We start from the raw sequence: 18,905 nt of genomic DNA, 5'->3' as shown, positions 1-18,905 counted from the left end.
TCCAAAGGAAAATGGTCTCCCTGCTCGGCTGCTTTTATGGGAATCTTATTGGGTGGCAGAGCAGCCCAGGGGTAAGAAGCCTGAGATCTAAGGTCTGTGGCTACGTTTAAACTCAGATCCACAAATGGGTAACTGTGTGACCTTGGCAAGGTTGCTTAACTTCTGTGGCGGTCATTGACACTGTTCATAGATGGTCAGTTCCCCTCCCCTCTTGGCACCAAGAAGACTGGAACCCTGGCTTCTTTGTGGGTGGGTGGTGCTGTGTAACTAGATCTGGTCAAAGAATTCTGAGCCAAGGTGTCATATGTAACTTCTTGGCTATAGCATTTAATAACCAATACCAGATTCTCCAGAATTCTCTCTTGTCCCTTTAGCACAATGACGAGCAACATTCTAGATGGTAGCTATTCCATCAGCCTAGTTAGTAACTACAGTAGGCAGAGTCCCCCTGGTGACCTGTGATAGACTTGAGCCATGAGAGAGAAATAAACACGGCTGTACTGAGCCATTGGGAATTTGACGGTTATTTGTTACAATAATTTAATCTGGTCTACCCTGGTTGATACACCTCACTAGATCTTTTTATCTGAAAAATGAGGATAACAGTGGAATCTAGATTATTAAGTAATCATAAACATTAAATAGGATAATATTGTATGATACTTAGAATAACACCTAGCACATAATACATTCCTAATATATTTTAGCTATTATATATTATTATCAAGTTATTCTGTATCCTAACCTCATTATTTATTTTTAACAAGTTATTTATGTCTATCAAACAAGTTGCCATATGACTTTGAGAAAGTCAACCTCAAACTGCAATTGCCAGTATGTTAGACTAGATGGGCTGTAGTTTTAAATCTCTAGACTTAAAATTTTATGCATCTTTGATAGAAGCACTCTGAGAATCCGTTTCACAGATATTCTTTTGCTTAGGGAAATAAGATGTGTAATAAAAGTAAACCTCCTCTTCTCCCCTATTCCAGTCGCTCCCTACCCCCACCTCCTCAAACAATAAGATCTATGTCCTTGTCACAGATTGTTCTGTATCCTATTCTGAAGCTTTCTGCCCAGGAAATTACATCTGACTTGTAAATTCTTAGCTACAAATTGGTTTCCCAATTTAGGCACCTAAATCCTTAATAGTCCGTCTCCTCTCTCTGTTCTGTTTTCAATATATGTACATTGCAACTTGTTTTATTAATAAAATCTAACTGACTTCAAGCCACAGCCCACCGTGGTCTTTCTTTTGACAATGTGACTTATTTAGTCCAAAAGGAAAGGATTCTGTCTTTTGTCCCACTTTAGTCCTGGCTTAAGGTGACCACCCTCACACCACCACAAACAACCACTGAAACCTGTCCTCCGACTTCTCGGAATCAGAACTTTCCATGTCTTTATCTTTTCTCCTGTGTGACTCTGGCTGGCTCCTGCACTGGTCCCAAAGACCAGATGGTTCATATTGTCCAGGCTGTGTATAAACCCAACTTGGGAAAGAGGAGGAATCATTGCAGACATATTGAATTACATGGTGGATCTCATTAGGAATCCTAATATTTCTCCCTCCTTACCTTCTTGATCTCAGAGTCTGTTCTTATAGACCACGTTTTGTGTTCTCATATATAATCTCATGGCCTCATCCCATCCCCAGTGCTTGGTTTATTGCAGATCCTGCTACTATGTTTATTGACTGCCTAGGTGGAGGCTGTTTTTTTATGTCTACTGTTGGCATTCATGTTCATACATGTTCATTATGGCTGTTAATAAAGGTATCATTTATCATTACTTTATGGGAGAAAATGACACTTCCTTATTCTCTTTCAGATTGAAGACATCATCACAAAGATGCAAGATGACAAGACAGGGGGTGTGCCCATCAGAACAGTCAAGAGCTTTCTCTCCAAAATTCCCAGTGTCGTTACAGGTAAACTTTCTCCTTACAAGGTGTTGGTGGCAATAGGAAAAGGCCACTGAAGAGTTGTATAGTGCTGATTGTGACCTGGGGTGTGTCTAAAGATTTGTGGATAGTAAAGATGATACATTCAATGTGCTTCTTAGACAAAGTTGAGTTGTGGTCATGGTTTCCAGAAGAAGCTGCTCTTTGCCAATGATTAAGGATGGTTTTGCCATGACCACCCTTCCGTGTATAGGCTGAGGCTTCTGGAAAGAAGCTCATTACTGACCTGAATAGCCCATCAGCAGTTTAGCCTACGAGATGTACACAAGCACAGACATATTAAAGAAATGATTTTAGATTTAAACAAGCTTTAAGAAAGTCTTCTGTTCAAATTCTACAAAATGCTTTTTTTTTTTTAAGTTTTTCAACTGACTGTACTTGAACTCATGGAAGAAGTGGTTTTAGAATATTTTTTCTGCAGTACTTTGGGGATTTGGTGTGTTTTGTATGCTTGGACATTTCTTCAAAAATTAATTATGAAGTATATCAAACACATGGGTATAGTTTCAAGTATAATACTAAAATAGGCCACATGTGTCTACCAGCCTGCTTCCTAAGTAACACATCACCAGTATCTTAGGCCCCTTATGGGCCTAATGGATGACATCTGCCTCCCTTCCCTCAGTAGGTAACCTCTATCTGCTCTTATCCTGATCAGTTTGTTGCCTTTCTTCATAATTTCACCACATAGGCTTGTATCGTATCTAAACAAACAACCAAATAAATTAAGATAAAACTTTAGAGAGTTCTCTCATCATCAAAATCTAGTTATTCGCTTTCCAAATTTGGGGAGCCAGAAGGCTTCAGTTTCTACTACATACTTATAAAATAATTAAGATAAAAAATCCTGACAACACCAAGGGCTGGTGAGGCTATGGAGCAACTGGAACGCTCACACATTGCTGGTGGGAAGGTAAAAACTCTGGACATTTCTTATAATACTAAACAAATGCTTACCTTATGACCCAGCAATCCCACTCCTTGGTATTTATACAAGAGAAACAAAAACGTGCACTCAGACAAAAACTCATTAAATATTTATAATAACTTTATTTGTGATCTCCAAAGCCCAGACACAACCCAAATGTCCTTTGGTGGGTGAAGAAAGAAACAAACTGTGGCACACCCACATTCATCAATAGAAAGGAGTGAACTGTTGATACACGCACCAACTTAGATAAACCTCAAAGTTATTTTTCTGAGGGGAAGAAGCCAGTCTCAAAAGATTACATCCTGTAGGATTCCATTTACATGACATTCTAAAAAATTCCAAAACTACAGTGACAGAGAACAGATAGATCAGTGGTTGACAAGGATTAAGAACTGGGGAAGCGTATGATTATAAAGGGATCACACAAAGGAATTTTATAAGGTTACAGCGGAACTATCCTGTATCCTGATTGTGGTGGTGGTGGTGACATTAATCTATACATACGTCAAAATTCATAGAACAGGGGCGCTTGGGTGGCTCGGTCGGTTGAGCACCGACTTCGGCTCAGGTCATGATCTCGCGGTCCGTGAGTTCGAGCCCCGCGTCGGGCTCTGTGCTGAAAGCTCAGAGCCTGGAGCCCGTTTCGGATTCTGTGTCTCCCTCTCTCTGACCCTTCCCCGTTCATGCTCTGTCTCTCTCTGTCTCAAAAATAAATAAATGTCAAAAAAAAAAAAATTTAAAAAAAATTCATAGAACAACATACACACACACACAGAGTCAATATGTGTATGTTACCTTAAAAAATAAATATACTCAACTGAGGCACACATAAGTATCCTAACTCATTATTCAGACTGTCAGTTTAAACTCAGGTGCCAAATAGATCTGGATAATGAAGGTTGATTGTATTGTTAGTATGCTCTAATTTTGAAATTTTTCTAAATGGAATTATAATATTGGCTATGATATATTATTTTTTCATACACTTCTGGATTTTGTTTGATAAAATGTTGTTTAGGATTTTTAATCAATTTTCACGGGACGATGTGTTTATTGCTTTTCTCACTTACCCTTCTTGCTGCTTTGGGTATCAAATTTATGTTAGATTCCTAAGATGAATCATGGAGTATATTTCTTTTGTTGATATCGTAGTGTTCTCTGAAAAATGTTTTTCTCTTTAATCTAGATTTTAGGTGTTTACTTTCAATTATTTTATTTTTTTTATTTCTTGAATTTCCATCTGGTTCTTTCTCCAATATACTTGGTCATTCATTCCACACATATTTCTTGGGCGTTTGCTATTTTCTAAATATTGCTGGCCAGTGGGAATTCAGAAATAAATGAAACAGCTAAAAATTTCTGTTCTCACGGAATTTTAGATTCTAGTGGAGGAGACAACAAATAAATAAAAAAAAAAAACTGTAGAATTTTAGCTAATGATAAAGGTCAAAGAGAAAAATAAAGTATGAAAGGTGGATGATGGAGTCACAACTCTGAAACAGGTGGCCAAAGAAGAATTCCCTGAGAAGGTAACATTTGGGTAAAGATGGAGGGGAGATGAAGGATTGAGTCATGTGGATATTGAGGGAAAGAGCATTCCAGAAAGCAAGTGCTAAGTCTCTAAGGCAAGTGTGTTCTTGCATACAGAGGAACTAAGAAAAGGGACCCAGAGTAGAGTGAAAAAATGAAAGGGTAATAGGGATGAAGTCAAAGCGATAATGGTGACCATGATCATGCAACCTCTTGGTCACTATAAGGCTACTGGAGAACTTTAAACATGAGCTGTCATGTTCTGACACAAGATCATTATATTGCATTCTGCATACCCTGGGGAGTCGGGAGACTGTGGCAAAAGTGGTAGTCAGACTAGGCTACCAGCATGGGAGACGTGTGAAGTGATCAGATTCCAATTCAAGTTTGAGGGCAGAATCAACAGTATTTGGGGGAAAGATTGGATGTAGGATATGAGAGAAAGAAAGGAACCAATGATGACTCTGCACTTTTGGTTTCACGCAACTGGAAAAATGGAGTTGGCATTAATTTCGATGAGGAAGACTGTGAGTGGGGAAGGGGGTTTGTTTCTTTGTGTAGCTGAAGTCTAAGAAATTAAAAGGTCCATTTTAGACAAGCTAAGTTTTAGGGACCTACTAGACATTCAACTGGAGACGACAAGTAGGCACTTGGGTGTGTGGATCTAAATTTTAAGGGAGAGCCTGAACTGGGCACATGAGTCATTAGAATATAAGTGATATTTAAAGCCATGGGATTAATGACCTCACACCAAGGGATTGAATGTAAACAGAAAACAGTCCAAGTCCTACAATTTGGGATACTCTAACATATGAGGGTTATGGAGAGACGAAGAAATCAGCAAAAGAAAGTGAAAAGGAGCAGCTGGAGACAAAGAGGAACATCAGGAGGACATGGTCTCTTGGAAGCCAGATTTTCTAGAAAGTGCTTCAGGAAAGAATATGCCAAAAGCTGCTGATAGTCATGTAAGATAAGGACTGAGATTCAACCATTGAATTTAGCGACAATTGAATTCAACTGCTGACCTTGATAAGTGCATATTCCATGAAGCATTTGGCAGGGGAGAATGGCAAAAAGCCTTATTGGAGTGGGTTCAAGTCAGAATGGGAGGAGAAATATTTGAGGTAGTGAGTATAATTAATCTTTGAAGGAGTTCTCCTTAAAAGGAAGAAATGCAGGAGGATCTAGACGGGTGAATGAAGTCAGGACACGTAGGTTTTTAAATAATATGAAAGTGACAGTATGCTTGTATGATTAATGGCAATGACTCAATAGGGGGAGAAAAATGGTGCAGGAGATGGAGGAAAATTTCAAGAAGTGATATCATTGAGCAGGTAAGAGATTGAATGTAATGCAAGACAATTGGGGAGCTCTAGCTAAAAACATGTACAATTCATTCATAGAAAGAGAAATGGAGGTGCAGTAGATGCACAGAGGTACAAATAAGCATGATGGCGGGAGGGGGGAGCTTGTAGTAGTTTTCTTTTCACTGCTTCTATTTTCTTAGTAACATGAAAAGGAAAGAAGGTAGAGATATTAGGTTTGAGAAGAGATCAGAAGCCATGCAATAGTCGTCTAGGGGTCTAAAGAGATTGACTGGACTAAGGAAATAGAGTTTTGACTGTGAGGTAGCATTAAGGACCCTCTTGAGATTATTAATATTTATGAATTTAAAGAGAAGCAATTTCTCCAGCCACATTTAGCTCTCTGGGTTTGGACGTGTATCAGGTAGAAAGGTGGACTTAATTAAGGCTCTCGCAAGTATGAAGAGTATGATAAATCAAGGGAAAGGCAAGAGAGTAACTGAAATGATTGACCATTAAATTTTAACTGAGCAAGGATGGAAGTGAAACATGAGATGGGTGAGGAATAGTGGAGAGTAGTCATGACCATAAACTGTAGGTCTAGTGGAAAGGAGTTTTGGAGTTGGAGGCCAAAGTAAGAGAGCTGGAAATGTAGGGGATGGTGTTTGGATAGCCGAATTTTTTTAAAGGGCACTCTTCTAGGTTTTTTAGATTTTTTTATGTTTCTTATGTATTTTTGAGAGAGAGAGAGAGAAAGAGAGAGAGGGAGAGGGAGTGAGTGGGGAGGGGCAGAGAGAGAGGGAAACACAGAATTTGGAGCAGGCTCCGGGCTCCGAGCTGTCAGCACAGAGCCCGACGCGGGGCTTGAACTCACAAGCCGTGAGATCATGACCTGAGCCAAAGGTGGAAGCTTAACCAACTGAGCCACCCAGACATCCCTAGCAGAATGTTTGAAATTGGGATTATGGGAATAAGTAACTGAGATAGAATAGAGGGCAAGATCACTAGAAGAGAGGAGGTCAAGGAACCAAGAGGCCATGATTTGGGGAAACTGTGCTATGTGGGTATTGAAATCATGACTGGGGGATAGTTAGAGGCAGTGATTGTGAGTCTGTGGTTAAAATCTTCATGGAATAAGAGACAGAGGCCTAGGCATCAGTAGATGACTTCACAACAAGAGCAATAGATGATTTAATCTGATGTCATGAGAGTCAAAGCTAAACGTTTCTTTGGAGAAGAGGTGGGGAAAGAAGACATGAGAGGCTAGAGGGTCACTTACCTGCCTTCAAATGCCATGGTGTGTAGAGCATGGGAGAGAAAATAGCCACCACCTCAGAGAGCCACAGGGAACCAGAGCCACTGAGGAAGAAAAAGAGGAAAGGAAAATTAACTGAAAAGGATGAGGATATGAAAAATTTTATTTAGGATTGACCATGAGCTCCAGAGGGCAAGGAAAAGCGTTTCAGGAAATGATGCATACATGACCTGGGTAATTAATGTCCATTATTGCTATGTACCAGGCACTAGAGTAGTCACAGGACGTGTAGAAATAAATGAAAACCTGATCTCTGCTTTTCGAAAGCTGTTAATCTAATGAGAGAAACAGACACAGGTAGACCAATAATTATATGAGCTATGTATTCTAATAGCAAAATGAACAAAGCCCAGAGGAAAGAATTGTGAGTTTTCCTTGGGTAAGTCTAGAACATTTCTCTAAGGATGCATGTCATTTTTTTCAATGTTTATTCTTGAGAGAGAGAGAGAGAGAGAGAGCACAAGCAGGGGAGGGGCAGAGACAGAGGGAGACACAGAATCCAAAGCGGGCTCCAGGCTCTGAGCTGTCAGTGCAGAGCCCTACACGGGGCTTGAACCCACGAACCGTGAGATCATGACCTGAGCCGAAGTTGGACGCTTAACCAACTGAGCCACCCAGGTGCCCCAAAGGATGTATATCAGTTTTTATTGCTACATAACCAACCATCACAAGTCATAATGATTTTTTTTATTTCTCATGATCAGGATTGTTTGAATTGGCAATCCAGGTGGTTCTCCTGCTGTTCTCACCCATGAAGCCCTAGTCATCTGATGGTTCAATTGAGACTAGAGGTCTACGATGGCCTTACTCATTTGTTTGGTAGCGGTGCTTACCCTTAGATGGCACTTCAGTTCTCTTCCATATCACCTTGTATCCCTCCCCCAGTAAGTTAGACTGGGCTTCTTCACAGCCTGATGGTCTCAGAGTTCCAAGGGAGAAAACTGCAAGGTTTCTTAAGGTATAAGCTCCAGAACTTATGCAATGTCAAGTACACACAATCTGTTCTTCAAAGCACATCACAAGACCAGCCTAGATTGAGGAGGATGGGGAAACCAACTCTACCTTCTAGTGTAGGAGTAGAATGCCACATTGACATAGGGAGACATGACTCTTTGGAGGTCATTATTATAATGATCCACCACATGAAATAATTTTAGAACTGGATCTTAAACATAAGTTGAAAACTGAGGAAGGTCATTCAGGGCAGAAAAAATAGAATTTTCATGGCCCAAATGCATGAAAACTATGCCAGGTTGCAGCAAAGATGAGCTTGCTTATGTGGTTGTAATTTATTTTTTTATTATTTTTTTAATGTTTATTTATTTTTGAGAGAGAGACAGAGCATGAGCAGGGGAGGGGCAGAGAGAGAGAGGGAGACACAGAATCTGAAGCAGGCTCCAGGCTCTGAGCTGCCAGCACAGAGCCCAACGTGGGGCTCGAACTCATGAACCATGAGATCACGACCTGAGCTTAACCGACTGAGCCACCTAGGCATCCCATGTGGTTGTAATTTAAAACACACTTATGTGTGTATGTGTTTGAAGAGAAGAGCACATTGGCAGAACACCCAGAGGAATTAAATGGATGTGAGACTTAATCTTAATAATGGATTATAAATGAACTTGACTTATAGACTTTATCCCAAAGGCAATGGTTTTAAATAAGAAGGACATCACATCCATGTGTTAGAAGCAGGAAGAAACAGGGAGTGTAAAGACTAGTAGGTGAATCTTTAGATGGAGGAGTCTAAGCAGGAAATAAGAAGGGCTGTGTTAAGAACAGCCACAGTATCAACTGGAACCACAGCTTTAGAGCCACATCTCATTTAATCTTCATGAAAATCCTGTAAGGTAGGAACTGTTATTATCTCCATTTTATAGGTGAGTAACCTGCAAATTCAAGAGCCTAAGTTACTTTTCCAAGGTTACACAGCTAGTCAGTAGCAGGACCTCTGCCTCCAGGGCCTACCTGTGAAAGAATAGTAACTATAAGATTCAAGACACCTGAAGGAAAGATAGAATATAGAATTGTTAGGACTTGGTGACTAGGTGCGGGGCAAAGGGGAACTCATTCAAAATAGGATCCCAGTTTACATGATGGATTGAATACATTCATCTTTTTCTCTTTTGAAACCCCACAAAAATCAAAATAAAGGATTTTTAAAGATGCAATCCCAAAGTTGGAGGCCATTATGGTAACAATCCAATGTGAAAAGTGAACATCCTTGGATTAAATATCCTTGAAAAGATAATCCAATGCAAAAACAATCAATGCCTCGCTCTCCAGATGTGCACATATGTGAGAGACTCGTGGAGAAATGTTTCCCAACACAGACAGTAACAACAAAATTCAGAGATCTGAAAAGCAGACGGGTACATGGTAGCTGGCACAGCTCTGAAGCAACCATCACTAGTCAGTGGGAAGAGCTAAAAAATTTTTAAAAACAACTCAATTTATATGATAGAGTCCTCAAGAGGCTCAGACACTGGTAGTTCTATCTAGTTAGAATGCATTTGGCCAACATACTCACCTTCTCCTTAACCACCACTGCATGGACAAATCACTAACTCAGTGCCTACTGTTGAGCACCATCGGGTCCCACACTCCCAGCATACCTCAGGCTGGAGTTGAGGTTGTCCCTAACACCAGTTAAACTCCAGGACAAAAGGTAAATCTCATGCTCAACCTGTTCAAAGTCTCAAACATGATATTCAGCCAGCACCTGCTGTGACACAGAGAACAGCTAGCAATTGGAATACAGGAACCTCATTCGGCAATGTCAAAAAACACAGAAGAACTTAAGTCTGCACCAGTGGGTATTCAGCAGCCACAGACTGAAACAGAATTTAGCTGTAAGGTTGTTGGTTTGGAGCCACAGCTGTAGCCAATCCTATGAGCAACATGTTTAAACCCATACCCAGAGTGCTAGCACCAACACAGAATCCCAAGCTGTTTACCTCCACCAACCATCTCTAGAGAAGAACCTGGAATGATATTTTCGGAACACATTATGCCTCTTCACCTTCCTAAAGTTACAGGTACTAGAGTAGAGAGCTACATCCAAAGAAAATCTAGATCACTGAGACCTTCGGGTACCAAATCCAAGGAGGAAATCCACAAATATATGGCCACTCCGTTACTGTGCCAATGGATATTGTGTGTACAGAACAGTAATCACCCCATATGGCAACTTCCCCCCCACACTCCCCAGGCATCAGCCTCCATCAATCTTTCTAACCTTTAGTGAAATAGCCAATCACCCATCACAAACCAGCAGATACCCTTTCACACATTTTGGGAGTTTTGTCACCAACATTGGAGATTCCCCTTCATGAATAACAGCTGGGAGAAGCTTTTTCTCTTCTGCATCAGGAGGACCCCATTTCCTCTGCAAAGATTAGAAGGTAAAAATTTTAAATGATGGATGAAATGAGTCTTGTGTGACCAATGCAGTGTTTCTATCTCTTGCATTGCTGGACAACCAGCTGTCCATACTTACATGTGGCTACCACCTGAATAAAACAGTGACTACAATGAGAGAAGGCATGAAGAGGGAGACAAATATCACAATAATGAGAGTCCTCTGGTGAAGTTGGGAAGTATGAGATTCCTCCCAGATGCCATATTGATGAGGGGTATGTAAGGTGTGTCTCAGTGCATCCAAGACACCATCACTAAAGAAGTTCTAGAAAGCTACTCATCGCCACTTTCTCAGAAGCGTGGTGAAAACCAAAGATGAGAATAACATTAATCTGAAAGTATCCCTGCTAGAAGGACCATCTCTGTGCTGTCCAACAACTACCCTGAGTTGAGAATCTTACCAACTTACCAAGTCATATCAAAGATAAATACGAAACAACTGTTAGTGACCTACACCAAGTAAAGAAACTAATACACAGGAGGGGCACCTGGGTGGCTTAGTCAGTTGAGCATCCAACTTCAGTGCAGGTCATGATCTCACAGTTCGTGGGTTTGAGCTCCACATTGGGCTCTGTGCTGACAGCTCAGAGCCTGGAGCCTGCTTCGGGTTCTATGTCTCCCTCTTTCTGACCCTTCCCTGCTCGTGTTCTGTCTTTCTCTCTCTCTCTCTTTCTCAAAAATAAAAACATAAAAAAAAATTAATACTAATATACAGGAATATGCAGATATGTATGTTTGTAATAAATCAAATGAGTGAGTCTGGGTGAGAAACTCCAAACTGAAGGTTCTAGAATATAAGGAAAAGACCCCACATAAAGAATGTATTTTTTTTTTTAAAAATCAACATTGGAATAAAGGAAAATATACAGACCTAGTACATAGACTAACAAAAAGAATTTGTGAGGAATAAGGGTGGGGGTTATGGGAAGATATAAAAGCTGAACATCGAAATAAAGAAAGCTTTCTAGAATTCACAGGTGTCATTAAAGGGGTCCCTGACACCCAGTGACACAAAAAGGTCAGAGTTGAGTGGATGTTATTTCTTTCAGAGGAGCCCCTTTGAAGTAGGCTTTATGGTACATTTGTTTACAACTTTCCTAATGTGTTGGTGTCTATCAGTTGGAATTGGTGACACAAGAGGGGACAGGCATTTCTTGACCTTCCATCTAGCAAATCAGATTTATCTGGTTAACTTATGCAGGACCCATAGAGAGCCTGGAGAAAAAGTACCTATTTGGATCATTTATGCTGAAAGTAAAACCTTTTCCTGTCATGTTACTCTGTTCCTTTTCTTCTAGCCTTGAAATATATGTTCTAACCTTATTGGTCAGATCTTTATTAATAATAATTATTTAATAAAAATAGACATAATGATTTTAAAATTCCAATGTAGTTAACATACAGTGTTATATTAGTTTGAGGTATAGAATATAGTGATTCAACAATTCCATACATTATCAGAGCTCATCAAAGTAAGTGTGGTCTCAGTCCCCTTCACCTATTTCACCCTTCCCCCAACCCCTATAGCCATCTGTTTGTTCTTTGTAGTTAAGAGTCTGTTTTGGGGGTTTGTCTCTTTTCCCCCATTTTTTTTTGTTTGTTTTGTTTCTTAATTTCTACATCTGAATGAAATCATATGGTATTTGTCTTTCTCTGACTTATTTTGCTTAGCACTATACTCTCTAGATCCATCCATGTCATTGCAAATGACAAGATTTCATTCTCTTTTATGGCTGAATAATATTCCATTGTATATATGTACCACATCTTCTTTTTTTTTAATTTTTTTAATGTTTATTTATTTTTGAGACAGAGAGAGACAGAGCATGAACGGGGAAGGGTCAGAGAGAGGGAGACACAGAATCTGAAGCAGACTCCAGGCTCTGAGCTGGCAGCACAGAGCCCGACGCGGGGCTCGAACTCACGGACCGTGAGATCATGACCTGAGCCGAAGTCGGACCCTTAACCGACTGAGCCACCCAGGCGCCCCGTACCACATCTTCTTTATCCATTTATCTATTGGTGGACACTTGAACTACTTCCTTAATTTGTCTATTGTAAATAATGCTGTGATAAACATGGGAGTACATATATCCCTTTGAATTAATGTTTTTGTATTCTTTGGGTACATGCTCAGTAGTGTGATTACTGGATCATATTTTAATTCTTTTTTTAATTTTTTGAGGAAACTCCAGTACTGTTTTCCAGAGTGGCTACACCAGTTTGCAATCCCACCAACAGTGCAAGAGGGTTCCTTTTTCTTCACATCCTTGCCAACACTTGTTTCTTGTGTTTTGTATTTTAGCCATTCTGACAGGTGTAACGTGCTATCTCATCGTGGTTTTGACTTGCATATCCCTGATGATAAGTGACATTGAACATCTTTTCATGTGTCTGTTGGCCATCTGTATGCCTTCTTTGGAGAAATGTCTGTTCATGTCTTCTGCCCACTTTTAATTGGATTATTTCTTGTTTTGTGATGAATTGGATAAGTTCTTTATATATTTTGGATATTAACCTATTATTGGATATGTCATTTGCAAATATCTTCTCCTATTCAGTAGGTTTGTCTTTTAGTTTTGTTAATTTTTTTTCTGTGAAGAATTTTTTCCTCTGTGAAGAATTTTTTTTCTGTTAATTTTTTTCTGTTCAGGAGACATATCCAGAAAAATGTTGCTATGTCCGATGTCAGAGACATTACTGCCTGTGCTCTCTTCTAGGATTTTTATGGGTTCAGGTCTCACGTTTAGGTACTCAATCCATTTTGAGTTTATGTTTGTGTGTGGTGTAAACAAGTGTTCCAATTTTATTCTTTTGCATGTAGCTGTCCACAGTTTTCCCAGTATAATTTGTCGAAGGGGCTATCTTTTTCCCATTGAATATTCTTGCCTCGTTTGTTGAAGATTAATTGACCATATAATTGTGGGTTTATTTCTGGGCTCTCTGCCCTGTTCTGTTGATCTATGTGGCTGTTTTTGTACCAGTCCGTAATGTTTTGATTACTACAGCTTTGCAGTATAACTTGAAATCTGAGTTTGTGATACCTCCAGTTTTGTTCTTCCTTTTCAAGATTGCTTAGACTGTTTAGGGTCTTTTGTAGTTCCATACAAATTTTAGGGTTGTTTGTTCTAGTTCTGTGAAAAATGCTGTTGGCATTTTGATAGGTATTGCGTTACATCTATAGATTGCTTTGGGTAGTATGGACATTTTAACAATATTTGTTTTTCCAATCCATGAGCATGGAATATCTTTCCATTTGTTTGTGTCATCTTTACTTCTTTCATCATAGTTTTATGGTTTTCAGAGTACAAGTCTTTCACCTCCTTGATTAAGTTTATTCCTAGGTATTTTATTATTTTTGGTGCAGTTGTGAGTCGGATTGTTTTTCTTAATTTCTCTTTCTGCTGCTCCATTATTAGAATATAGAAATGCAATGGATTTTTGTATATTGATTTTGTATCCTGTGACCTGATTGAATTCATTGATTAGTTTTTTGGTGGGGTCTTTAGGGTTATCTATATATAGTATCATGTCATCTGCCAATAGTGAAAGTTTTACCTCTTCTTTATCGATTTGGATGCCTTTTAATTCCTTTTTCTGTCTGGTTGCTGTGGCTAGGGCTTCCAGTACTAAGTTGAATAAAAATGGTGACAGTGGACATCCTTGTCTTGTTCCTGATCTTAAGGGGAAAGCCCTCAGTTTTTCACCACTGAGTATGATGTTATCTGTGGGTTTTCCATATATGGCCTTTTATGTTGAGATATGCTCCCTCTAAAATAAAGGCATTTGATAAAAATAAAAGACTTTTATTGGCCTAACCGTATCAGGATAGGATGGTAAAGGGGGCCCTTTTACCTAGTGTAAAGACTTGAGGAAGTTTCAGATTTGGGAGCAAAGACACAGGATCAGTCTTAGTCACGTGGAGCTAGAGGTTTTGAAGGGACATTTAGGCTGTATTATCCAGGAGACAGTTGGAAGTGAGGAACTGAAGTCCTGGGGAATGTTTTTCATAGGATATATGGATTTATGAATCATCATATCCTAAGTGGCAAGGGGTTTGGGGCTCATGATGCAGTTCTAAGATTTGTACATCTTCATGAATAAGCTCTATACCAATCTATCACCTACCCAGCCTGAGATAACACATCCCCGTATTCTATGATTTTGAGTTTGAAATTTTCCTGCCAATGTGAAGAAATTATCTTCACTTCTCAGATTAAAACTCATGGGCAAATTCATAGATGTTGCTAGAATGAAGCGAGTGAAGGGGTGCCCATGTCTGTGGGTTAGACATCTTGGGTTTGGGAAGGTTACCCCAAAGAGTAAACGTCCTGAGAAAGGGAATGAATATGGTTAGGAGAAAAAGAGCAAACGTAAGAGATACCCATTAGAATACGACCTCTCCCTAAGAAGTGAAAAATTAAGAACTAAAAGATACAAGGCTTAGAAATAAACGACCTTCAGGGAACACAGATAGAAAATAGGAGAGAGAAGAAGTAGTGAAACAAGGAGTAAAAAGAACCCAAGATCAAAAGCCAAGGCTCATTGGCTTTTGGGGGCAAGGCTCATTCATAAGAAATGAAAATCTATGCCAACCTATCTCACCCTCCAGAGGCTTGGTATTTCTGAGCAAATTGCACCCAGAAAAGGCACCTCATGATCACCTTAACCACTTCCTCTTTAGGACAACAGATCAGTGTCCTTGGGTCCTCCCATTTTGTTTTTTTGTTTTTTAATTTTTTAATGTTTTATTTTATTTTCGAGTGAGCATGAGCAGGGGAGGGGCAGAGAGAGAGGGAGACACAGAATCTGAAGCAGGCTCCAGGCTCTGAGCTGTCAGCACAGAGCCCGATGCAGGGTTTGAACTCATGAGCCGTGAGATCGTGACCTGAGCTGATGTCAGATGCTTAACCGACTGAGCCACCTAGGTGCCCCTTGGGTCCTCCTTTTTGAACAGTAGGTATCTAACAAAGATGTTGGAGCTAAGATGGTGAGGTTTCTGAGTTTCCAACTTCCAGCCTGCCAGTTCTATCTACTCCCCACTTGCCCTGCATGTGACAGACACATCCTGGGCCGAATGCCTGCCAACTCTAGGAAACTAGCCAGATTGCACGGCCTTGCCCAGCTGTCATAGACAGTCATTCCAGGATAATTCTCTGTCACCTAAATGTCATGAGGAATTTTCCAGGGACTTTAAAGATTATTTTCTTCCAGCCCACCCTCAGAAACACAATTTCCTAGCATGCAAGAGCCATAAGATTCATCTAGTCTCACTTATTCTTGCAGATAGGAAAATTGAGTCCCAGAGACATGATGTAATGTGCTCAGAAATCACACAGCTTGTTAGGGACTGAACCAAGATAGAATCTGGATTTCATGCTACCTTTGCAATGCTGCTTCCATTACTTCATGCAAAGTTATAGACTCTTGAATTGGAATAGTTTAGATGATGGATGCATTCCCCCTGAACATGAGAATCACTTGGGTAACTTGTTAAAAAGTACAGATTCCAGGGCCTCCCCAGGGGCCTGGGGTCTATTTTTAATGTCTTCCCAGATTATCTAATACAACCTGTCCGAATTTGGGAATCAGTACAAGCACCACATTCCTGGCAAGTACTCTTCAGCCTCTGCTTTAATAACCAGCAATGATGAGTGTCATCATCTCTCATTTCATCTTTGGACAACTTTGGCTTTTAGGACAAACTTCTTCCTTATAATGGATGGAAACTTACCCACCTCCCCATAGCTTCAATCCATTAGTCCTAATTCTTACATTCTGTATCACAAAGAATAGAGGAAGGAATTTGATTAAAAGTACATCCACCTAGCTCTTCCTTAGGAATTTTTATTATACAAATAATTTTCAGACAATATGCTGGGTATATATACACATAGTTTTATTCTGCTTATCTCAACACGTTTCTTCATATGTACACATCTATCTCTTTTTGTAGTTCACAAATTTATTTTTAATGGCTCTATGTTGACATAGACTTTTTAAAGTGTTTTCCTTATGGGTTCTTGGCAGTAGAGTTTGGGTGATAGAGCCTGGAGATGTAAACTGCTTCAGTGACGTGCACTGGTAAATGTGTGACCTTTGACCCTCTTTGGGCCTCAGTTTCCTCATCTGTTAATTGATAAGTTTAGATTAAACAATGTGGTCCATGTCGACTTTGCGTATGAAGGCCTATATGAAGTTATTGCTTTCCACTTAGTTCTTTTGATGTTCTGACTGAATCTAACCCTGGGTTAATCTAGACCATCAGTTTTCTCTTAAACTGTGATGCTTCCAGATGAGAAAGTAAGAGAATCTGGTTAGAAAACCTGAGAGTTACCCCAAAATTAATCAACATTCTTGGTCTTTGTTACTCTCCTTCTGCTCCTAAATCACTGAGAGGAAGAGGAACTAAAAAAATGACTTAGAGACAATTTGTTGGGTGCTATAGGAGGCTGAATAGTAGCTTCCAAAGATATCAGTCCCTAATTCTTGAAACCTGCAAATGTTACTTTACGGTGATAAAGGGTCTTTGCATATGTGACTAAGTCAAGGATCTTGAGATGGGGAGATAATCCCAGATTATGTGAGTGAGCCCTGAATGCACTCACATGTATCCTTGTAGAAGAGAGTCAGAGAAAGATTTGATACAGACAAAAGAGGAGAAGGTCATGTGATCACAGAGTTAGAGGTTGGAGTGACGTGACCACAAGCCATGGAATATGGCAGCCACCACCAAAATCTCCCTTAGAGCCTCCAGAGGTGGTGTGACCCTACTAACCTCTTGCGTTTTGGCCTAGTGAAACTGGTTTCAGACATCTGGCCCCCAGAACCATAATAGAAGAAATTTCTGTTGTTTTAAGCTACGCAGTTTGCGGTGGTTTATTACAGCAGCCATGAAGAACTAATACAGGGCCCAGATTGCACTAAACACATTGTAGCATGAAAAAAATGGCAGAGTAAGCGATGTCTTAGAAGATTGTGATGTTCTAGGGGCGCCTGGGTGGCTCTGTCGGTTAAGCATCCGACTTCGGCTCAGGTCATGATCTCATGGCTTGTGAGTTCAAGCCCCGCGTCAGGCTCTGTGCTGACAGCTCAGAGCCTGGAGCCTCTTCAGATTCTGTGTCTTTCTCTCTCTCTCTGCCCATCCTCTGCTCACACTCTGTCTCTCTCTGTCTCTCAAAAATAAATAAAAACAGTAAAAAAAAATTTTTTAAAAAGAAGATTGTGATGTTCTTAATTGAAAAAAAGGCAAAAGTCTATAAATATTTTTTCAAAGTTTAATGGAAAATATAAATTATAATATTCATCCTGAAAAGAAATTGCACTGACATGTACCTATATTGTATAATTACTCAATGAGTAGTTAGCTTAAATTACTTCATAATGCTATAATACAAGTTTTATTTGTTCTTGTCTCAATGTAGATACATTTTATATATCCTGAATATTGCTATTATTCCTGTACTTGTGATGAATTCTATTCAATCCATTATTAGTATATAAATATCATTTATTTTTTAATTAGTATGCCAGAATTTATACATGTGTACGTATTATTCCCTTCAAATAGTCACCTTGAGAAGTAGCATATTTATTTTAAGAATCCTGCCATTGCTTTCATTATTTCCAGAATTTCTCTCTGATAAGAGGTTATAGAGCTTCTAGAATCTGCTTAAATATCCTCAACAGAAGCAAAGCCACAAATCTGTATCCATATCCATATGCACACACATACATATATATTGTCAAAATAGATGTTCAGTTTTCTGCTTTGGAGAATAGGGAACTAGTCTACTCAGACCAACTGTCTAGCTGAGAGCAGCTCTAAAATCCAGGGGAAAAAATAAACTTGATGTTATTGGAGAGTTAACAAGAGAATGAAGAATTACTGAGCCAAGATTCATGATAATATGAAAATCCATAGATATCATCCTGGCTTGGGGGACTATTTACACCATGGGGAAACTTGACAATCCAAAGAGGCAACTGGAAAGCTGAGAAGTGCTTTTGATAATATAATGGGAGGAGGATAACTAAAATTGGAGCTGAAAGACCACTGAAGATGGGGATTCTGGTAAATTCTCCACTCTTTGGATCAAGACTCTGAAAGGCTAAACGTGAAGTAAAAATACTCAATCTCCACACAGAGTGAGGACCAGCTCCCAGTAACTGACACAGACCACAAAAATCTAACTTCTTGACGTTGGTGCAAAGTGATCCCAGGTTGTTAGTGCCATTCGGCACTGGAAGAAGCAGAGAATTTTATTCTAGTCCTCCAATTATTTCTACCAATGACTTTCCAAACATAAGGAGACATGGTAACATGAATGAGAGCTCATAGAAACAACAGATGATGGAAACAAACTCAAAGGAGCTCCAGACTGAAATTATCTGACACTAAAAGAATTGTCATGACTGTGTTCAAGAAGATGGAGAGCAAAG

The 18,905-nt window shown here is 39.6% G+C and overlaps 1 protein-coding gene across 1 annotated transcript in view; it reads left to right on the top strand.

Moving 5' to 3' along the window:
- RGS6 (regulator of G protein signaling 6) overlaps window positions 1-18,905 on the top strand; it is a 588,233-nt gene that overhangs the window by 411,831 nt on the left and 157,497 nt on the right. Inside the window, exon 3 of the mRNA XM_049612524.1 lies at window positions 1,831-1,930. Within this exon, the coding sequence (XP_049468481.1) occupies window positions 1,831-1,930 (100 nt within the window). The remainder of the gene's footprint in view (window positions 1-1,830; window positions 1,931-18,905) is intronic.

This window comes from Panthera uncia (genome assembly GCF_023721935.1).
Source record: "Panthera uncia isolate 11264 chromosome B3 unlocalized genomic scaffold, Puncia_PCG_1.0 HiC_scaffold_1, whole genome shotgun sequence".
NCBI lineage: Eukaryota > Metazoa > Chordata > Mammalia > Carnivora > Felidae > Panthera > Panthera uncia.
This window is presented reverse-complemented; position numbering and strand designations above follow the sequence as displayed.